Source organism: Malurus melanocephalus, unplaced genomic scaffold, assembly GCF_030028575.1.
Source record: "Malurus melanocephalus ecotype Western Australia unplaced genomic scaffold, MMel_1.1 scaffold_2307, whole genome shotgun sequence".
Taxonomy (NCBI): domain Eukaryota; kingdom Metazoa; phylum Chordata; class Aves; order Passeriformes; family Maluridae; genus Malurus; species Malurus melanocephalus.
Genome location: NW_026625539.1, coordinates 2658 through 10908, shown reverse-complemented (window position 1 = coordinate 10908; position 8251 = coordinate 2658). Strand labels below are relative to the sequence as shown.

At 40.6% G+C, this 8251-nt stretch overlaps 1 protein-coding gene across 2 annotated transcripts; it reads right to left on the bottom strand.

Annotated features, from left to right (window-relative positions):
• Window positions 1–276: 276 nt before the first annotated feature.
• On the bottom strand, window positions 277–7709 carry LOC130587711 (pyruvate dehydrogenase E1 component subunit alpha, somatic form, mitochondrial-like). Of its 2 annotated transcripts, XM_057388685.1 has the most exons (6): window positions 7572–7709; window positions 6328–6342; window positions 4905–4973; window positions 3399–3572; window positions 2693–2819; window positions 277–394 (listed from the first exon to the last, which is right to left on the bottom strand). In XM_057388685.1, the coding sequence occupies exons 1-6, from the start codon at window positions 7635–7637 to the stop codon at window positions 297–299; spliced, it is 549 nt and encodes a 182-aa protein (XP_057244668.1). In that variant the 5' UTR covers window positions 7638–7709; the 3' UTR covers window positions 277–296. The 2 variants fall into 2 exon arrangements, with proteins under 2 accessions (XP_057244668.1, XP_057244669.1); XM_057388686.1 differs by lacking the exon at window positions 6328–6342.
• Between the last annotated feature and the right edge of the window lie 542 nt (window positions 7710–8251).

The window sequence follows — 8251 nt, the reverse complement described above, 5'->3', positions numbered from 1 at the left end:
TGAAGACAGGCAGCTTGTGAACTCTAAGGAGATGTTTAGACTGTTAGAGACTTGCTCGACAAATTGTTACCCAGCCACCTCCCTTTGTTCTAAATGGTCTTACAGCCAAACTATAAACATGAACTGTAGTCTCAATTTGATTCATTTTTGCTACAGTTTACACAAGGGGAGAACACCAGAGTAAGACATAACAGCCACAGAGCAATGGTATCTGCACACAAACTCATACACAACAAAAACTGAAACACTGGCAACAAGAGCTAAAATCAGCTTGTGCTATAAAACAGAAATCATGTTTATACCTGAGCACCAACAATTCCATTGCCACCATAGAAGTTTTTGGTATACATATGCATTGATCCTCCTTTTCCCTTTGCACATCCTCCTTTTCGACCTGAAACATGAATAAGAAGCAAGTTATATTTTGGAAGAAAAATACTATACAAATGAGAACATCCAATTCAGTTCCTAAAGGTAGCAACAGTAAGACCATGTCTTTGCCATTAGATCTGTGTGGAGTGATGACCTGTCTCATACAATTTCACAAATATCTCAAAAAAACATGTAAGAGAAGACAGGAGGGGGGGGAAGGGAACAATAATGAAAAAATAATTCTGGAAATACAGGTAAGATTAAGAAGAACTTTTAAAACCAACCAAAAGTTTCAGTGTCCTACTATAGAAAAGCACTTTCAGATAAATATGGGGTGTTTTTCTCATAGACAAGAAGGTCTCATATACATAATCTGCAAAAAGTACATTCTTACTTTAGGCTTCTGCAAGAAAGGTAAGAATACTGTTACAAATTAGTTGCCGTAATTTAGATTTGGCTTCCCTTTGACAATAACCACAAGCAAAAATTACAAATAAGACACTGAAAAGAACTGAACAACTACCAGCTCCCCATTCCACCCCAGTGTAAACCTAAGTCACGCAGCCCAGCTTTTGAAGCTGCAGTTTGAAGATAACCAGTGATTCATGAAGCATTACAATAAACCCTATTTAAAAGAGCTCATCTAAGAACACAGAATTTCTCATCAGCACATTCCAATTCCTATTCTCATCTGTCTTGTTACTATCCACAGGAGAATGTATTTTTATTTCTAATAAGCACAGCTTGTCAGGTTGAGTTTTTAGCATTTGCCTTTGTTTTATTTTTAGAAGTGGGTCCCTTTCTGAAATTTGTACTCCTCTTTCTTACTTAAGAGTGGATCATTTCTATTACTGGTCTTTCTCCTGCCTTTCATATATTTATGAATTCCTTTCATGAGAGCTGTTACAGATTCTGCCAGCTAGGGCCAAAGAAAAAAAAAAGTGTAATTTTAAGATAAGTGGTTTCATGATTAAGTGAATATACCTTTAGTAAGCTCCCTGCACTTTTGTACAATCCTTTCTTGTATTTTAGAATGTATTTAAGAACTCCTGATTAACCAATGTCACCTTTTGTTACGTTTCCTACTTAGTACAAAAACCTGTTTCTGAAGCAACTGTCAATTCTCCTGAGAAGCCCTTTTCTATGGATTGTTTCCTGTAGGATCTTATCTACTGGTCTTATTTTGGGTGACTCTGCTTCCCTCTCCTTCMAAGATTTTTTAAAATTTTGWMATTTCCTGGTCATTGTAACCCAAGCTGACTTTCAGTTTGTCATTTTTACTCCAGATCTTTCTTCACAATAATAGGCTCTAGCAGCACTTCTAAGAATATTCCCCAAGTGTCATTTCCTGGAACAGTCTCTGTACTGCAGCCACTCCTTTCCAATTAAACGAGCCCCAATAAAGTCAAGCCTAATATTACAGAAGATTATATGTGTCATTTTATGACATACAGAAAAAAACCCCACCACATTATCACTCATATTTGTAGTTTCAGGGCCAATTGTTGACTCAGTCATGACAATCTTCTCATTTACCTTCTGTCTTACCAGTACCCAAAGATACTTGGCAAGCTGTGCACATCACTGTTATGAATTCTTAGCACACACAATTCTTAGTTCTCTCTTCTCTGACCCCAAACATGCTTTCCTATATTAACATTTCAAGCATGCAGATTCTCAGATCGAGTCTTTATTATAATAATGATCAATAAAGGCCTTCAAGCTCCTTGCTCATTTTTCACTTCTGGCACATGCTCACAGATCTCATAAGAGTTCATCAGACTGATCCTTTTTTCTCTTTTCTGCTCCATCCTCAACCCTATTGTGGACAGCCATCTCTCCTTTCTGCAAGATCTCTGTCTAAATTATCATTTAATATTCTTGTTACAGTCAAATTGTCCCAAACCATTCGGTTTATCATTATAGACAATTTTAACCAGTCTTCCTAAGACTTCAGCATAATTCTGAAAATCCAGGTCTATCTCCTGTGGAGGGTAATGCCCTGTCCCACTAGAACAAATGCCAACCATCAGCAAGTTCAAAACTGCTGCAGCACAATGAATATGGTAACAATATGGTAACAAGAAAAAAAATCATTAATTTGTGCTTTAGAAGTATTAGCACTTAAATATTCCCTATTTGTTACTTTTCACAGTAAAAAAGTGGCTGCATCATAAAATGAAAACACTGATTTATTCTATGTCACTATACTGCTTCTGAAGGCCCAGCAGACTTTGTGCATCACATCACTGTGAATCTGAGCACAGAATTCTGACACTTTCACAGCAGCAAGTGAATCCTCAGTTCAGTGAGCACAAACCTGTAAGTTCTGCCAGAATCTCCCGGACAGGCACTCCTCGGGTGTAGGTAAAGCCGTGGGCTCTGTATGCTGTTATCACATGGTCTGTAGGCTTTATGGCAGCCTCCAGCCCCACACAGCAAGCCTCCTGGAACAAAGGACAAGGACAGAGATTAGCAATGGAGAGAAACACACAGCTCCCACTGTCCCACACACATCAAATACCAGCAGGTCACAGGAAGGGCACACATACATGAGACTGACTCAAACCCCAAGGGTTGATGGCAGGCCCAGAGCTACAACAGCCTTGGGCTCTAAATTCCAACCTGATTAACTAGCAAAGGCACATGGGAAGGGAACTGGAATCTGCAAAAATCTGGAGAATTTTCCCTCTAAATGAAGTATCTCAACAACCACAATTCAAAAACATCAGGGGATAATGGACAGACAGCAAAGTTTCAAAAACTTAATGAAGTTTCTTCTGACTGTTGCTTTTTAGTGGGCACGTGATCCACAAGATACAGAAACAAAAAGCATCAATGAAACCTGCTCAAACTGCTCATTCTCCACATTCAGCTGGTCTTCATTTGCACTGTGCCTTTCCCTGTCTGTGTCTCTCCTCCCCCTCCTCTCATGATATACACAGATACTCAGGTCTACATTCCCCACTCTATTAAAATCCCTCCCTTAAGGGACAATGTAATACCTCCTGGAGAAATGTTTTTACCTGCCCATCATACAAGTGGCAGAAGCCACGAATGATTTTCTGCTTGTAGAGCTGGTCAGACTTGAGCTCCATGCGCCGAATGGTCTGCATGGTCTTGTAGTAATGGAGCCCCTCCTCTCGAGTCATCACTGCCGTGGTGCCTGGCCCCTCTTCCAGGCGATGCAGGTCACATTTCTGCAAAGTCCAACAAGACATTTCCTGAAAATCATTCATCCTAGTTATGAATAATACTTGATTTTTTTATTATCTGCCATTTTCAAACTCAGAGTCTAATTCTTTTTAAAAAGACAGCCAGCAAAATCTAAATTCATAGGTCAGAACTGTAAAGTTTGTGCAATTTCAAAATTCCAGGGAATAAACCCCTTACTTTTAATGAAGACAGATTTCCAACTGCAAAATGAAACCTTGTTGTTCCTACAAGCAGAAGATGAGCTAAAGTCCTCAGAAAATATGGAAAAAAAGAACACTTCCATAGCTGTTGCAGTCCAAATACTTGGTAGGAGCTACAGAGGCTTAGTGAAGAGATAAGAAAGATTGAGTCTCCACTGTAAAATGGTTTGTACCATGTGGCCCTCTGCTATAAATAAACAAACAGTTTAGAAGAAACCAAACAAATTGCTCTGTTAGTGCAGATTAAATGGTCAAAATACTTCTATATAGGTTAAAGACAGTTTATATCAAAGCAAAAGTCTCTCCAGAGCAAATCCACTGACACTTACATGAACTGGATATAACATCTGGGCACGCTACTCAAGACAACTCTGCTTCCAAGTTCACACAACAACAGAAACTCTGGAGTTTTGTCATCAACACAGGACCAAACATTAAACCTTATATTTAGTCAAAAAAGAGTTTTTTCATAGAACATATATTCCTTCCCTTCCACTTGTGAAGCAATTGTCATACTTCACAGACAAACAGGGTGAGGGTGGAAAATAACCAAAATTATTTCTTTCAGATTTTCTTTCATCAGACCCTAAATGAAACACCAACACAAAAGCAAATGCCAATAGAAACATAATTTTTTTCCTAAAACCCAGCCACACTGGAAAGCTGGCAGAATATAAAACAGATTTTTCAAGCAGCACCAAATCAAGCATTGAAAGGATGCCACATATTTTCCTCAAAAACCCATACAGACCTCAATCAGCTGCATTTTTGGGATAGGCTGCAAACTCCTGGTTGTTTTTAAAGCATTAAGGAAACATTGGAACAGAACAGAAAAGGTTCTTTAGCTTCTTTCTGACTCTGTTCTCACAGCTGCATTGCAATATCACAGCTGCAAAAAATCACAACTTCACATTCTTAAGAAGCAAGTAACGTTACTACACACTGCCAAACAGTACTTCCAGCTGCACTTAGTAATCAGGTCAGATAGTGAGAGATTTGGTGCTGGAAATTCAAACCTGATTTTTCTAACTGAAAGAGATATGGGGACAGCTCCATCAGGTTAAGATCTGCAACAAATGCTTASACAGAATGCCAGTATTAAATGTTCTTCTTTACCTTGATCTCAAACGTAGCTTCACTTGCAAAGTCTCCATAATTACGTGATGCTACCATCACTCGGAAGGCCTTAAAAAAAAAGACAAAACCAAAACATGAGCAAAACTTATATGTAATTATCAAGTAAAAGTTTGTGAACTTTCAAATAATTTCTTAGAGTACCCCAAACTGAAATAACTTATGAATCAGACTCACCAGTGGCACATCCCGCAAGACTAGGGAACTTTCATTCTGTATGCATATATTAAAGTCCTTTAAAACCCAGTATTTAAAACTAAGATTAGAAAAAGAGTGAAGAAATTCAATTTGTAATACCCTTTATTATCTAAAATAAACTAAATAAGTTTCAAAACTTTGACACTGAAAAGTGTCAAAATAATTGTTTCTCCCTTCACATGCCAGGCTGACAATGTGAGGAGAGGCAGCCAACAAAAAACCTGATTGCTGTCTGTGCTGACTGGAATTCTGCCTTGATAGAACAAGACAGAATCCTAAAACCAATCAAAGAGAAAACCCAGCAGCTATCTGAAATATGAATACTCTCACTCTTTCTTTTTGATAGGAAGAGAAATTAGGAGGATTCAAAGCTGTATCAATGAAGAGTGCATCATTTCAATAACAGCACGGCCACTACTTAAAAATGATGTGGAAACACAGAAAGTACCTGAGGATACATGAAACACGGAACAGAAAGAGTGGCATGGTGGGGGGAGACAAGAAAAATATTTAAAAATACATTAGTGATCCCGCTTAAAGAATGAACACAGTCTATTGACCAATGAATGGGGGTGATTTTCAATGACTTCAGCAAATTTCACTGCAGCATCAGACAGGATGGGCCTTGTCCATGTGCTGTGGCCACAGCGTAAGGAACACACGACATCTTTAGTGGCAAGACTGTACTGCTGATTAAGTTACACAAAAATGTCAGCAGCTCCTTCAGCTAGGGAATTCACATACATTTAGCTGAAGGCACATTCCATCAAAATTTTCAGAATGTCCAGGTCACCATCTCAAAGAAAGGTCTCACAGACAAGCGTGAAGCTTGGGAGAAAATTCTCAACCCATCCTGGTAACCTACTCTGTTGTGTACCTGATTTACAGTAACTGTGTCCCCACTCACCCTGGCCCTTATCAGATTAAGTATTTAGAGGTTTTAATTTAAACCAAGTTTCTACACTATTTACAACGCATCAGTATTATCAGTGAAGAAAATATTTTACTTCTAAAGTTGGAAGTTTATCTGCTTCCAGTTTGGGATCTGCACTGTCACTGAATGGCTGGGATGTCTTGAGGGTTGGGAGGGATCTCTTGAGGCTCTCTGGTTAAACCCCTGCCCTGAGAGGAGTCTGAACAAAAGTTCTGATATGTGGCCAGTACACCTACCAAAAGTGAACCTTGACAAGACTGACTGAGGCCTTACCTCACTAATGGCTCCCTAGGTTAGCAGCATTTGGAAGGAAGACAAAAAAGAAAAAAAACAGTAAGTAGCTGTAGCAAACAATCAGGGGAGCAGAAGTCAGCAAACTGTTATCCAACTAGAACAGAACACTGCAGGTGACAGTTTCCATACATGGAAATCCATCTGGATACTCTGGAAAATGCTCAAAGCATATATGAGACACTGCTTTATGGATTAAGTCTACTTCTATTTATTTGGTAACTTATGCCTTCACTASAGAGGCATAGGAAYAATTCAAGACAAATATTTACATATYTGKTAAGCAGTAGGGTCCAAAAATCTTTATTAAGATATCCTAACCAGATCTACTTTGGCATTCCAGGAAAATGCAGTGTCTCCAGAGCAGGCCAAGTACTTGTAGTAAGGGACCTATTGTGGGCACCCATATTTGCAAAATTTAATCTAGATATTTTATTTGTGAATTTGGAAATACTCCTAGATATCCAGCCCTAACATAGATAAGATCTTCCAGTAAATATTCCAGTGTCATTCTCTCCAGTCATCCACAAGCAGTGAATGCTTGGGTGACAGAGCTGCCTCAGAACAGGGGTACATCAGCTCTCCATGGCAAAAAGGCAGCTGATTTCCAGTTTAAAAAAGGTATCTTTTAACTCTGCTTTTGCCAACAGGTTTTTCTCAGCAGGGTTAATAATTCCTCATGGCCACAGTCATTACAGTAGAATAGGCAGAATGAAGAAGTGGTGAAAGTATGATTTTTCACACAAAAGAGATAAAATATAAAAAAATGAGTCACGCTAATGACAAAAAATAACAAACTTTGAAAGAAGATCAATGCATAGATCAAAGGTGGCTATTGACTGGACAAAGGGAGGACAAGCAGCTCAGTCAGGCACTGAACCACAATGGGGCCGAGCAGATCTCTCTGAGGGACCTGTGCTGTCAAAATACACATAAACAATACCAATTAAAGCCCTGCGCCATTTGTAAAGCGTTTATAAAGCCAGTTCCTTCACGTGGCGACCATTTTCCTATCAATGGGGACCTTTGAGTGGGGAAGGAATAAAGCTCTTTTTAAAAATTACTATTCTTAAATTCTTTTTTTTTGTTGAGCCGTCAGAACCGAACCGGCGGGTGCTGCCGGCGCTCCGCCCGCGCCCCGCGCTCCTCCCACAGCCCTCAGGGCGGTGAGGGCGGCACGCCCGGCCTGCCCCGAGCGGCACGGACACCCTCCCCGCCGCACTCACCACCTTCCCGGAGACCGCCGGCGCCTGCAGCACCCGCGACAGCGCGGCCAGCAGCATCTTGTGCATGGAGCGGGCAGGGCCGGCAGCGCTGGTGCGGAGCGGCCTCCGCTCTCCTTCACCGCCGCCTCAGCCGCGAGGGGTGTGCGCATGCGCGGGCCTGCGCGCTGTGTGTGTGCGCATGCGCGGGCCTGCGCGCTGTGTGTGTGCGCATGCGCGGGCCTGCGCTGAGCGCCCGGGGAGCGCCTCTGATGGGAGCGCCCTCTGCCGGGCAGCGCCGGTACTGCGGGAATGGTCAGTAAAGGTCAGTAAAGGTCATTAAATGTCATTAAAGGTTATTAAATGTCATTAAATGTCATTAAAAGGCCAGTAAAGGTCAGTAAAGGTCATTAAATGTCAGTAAAGGTCATTAAAGGTCATTAAATGTCATTAAATGTCAGTAAAGGTCATTAAATGTGACAGAGACACCATTCCTTTGCAAAACCTCGGGTGCAACCGGCGCGCACCCTGGGCAGCGCCGGGAATGCCGGGAAAGGGCAGTAAAGGTCACTAAAGGTCATTAAATGTCATTAAAGGTTATTAAATGTCATTAAATGTCATTAAATGTCATTAAATGTCATTAAAGGTTATTAAATGTCATTAAATGTCAATAAATGTGACAAAGGTACCATTCCTTCGCAAAA

Coding starts and splice junctions, on each gene's coding strand:
- LOC130587711 (XM_057388685.1), bottom strand. CDS start 7,637: ATGCACAAGATGCTGCTGGCCGCGCTGTCGCGGGTGCTGCAGGCGCCG. Junction 2,820..3,398: donor GCCACTTGTATGATGGGCAG/GTAAAAACATTT, acceptor CCTTTGTTCCAG/GAGGCTTGCTGTGTGGGGCT. Junction 395..2,692: donor GATTCTGGCAGAACTTACAG/GTTTGTGCTCAC, acceptor TTCATGTTTCAG/GTCGAAAAGGAGGATGTGCA.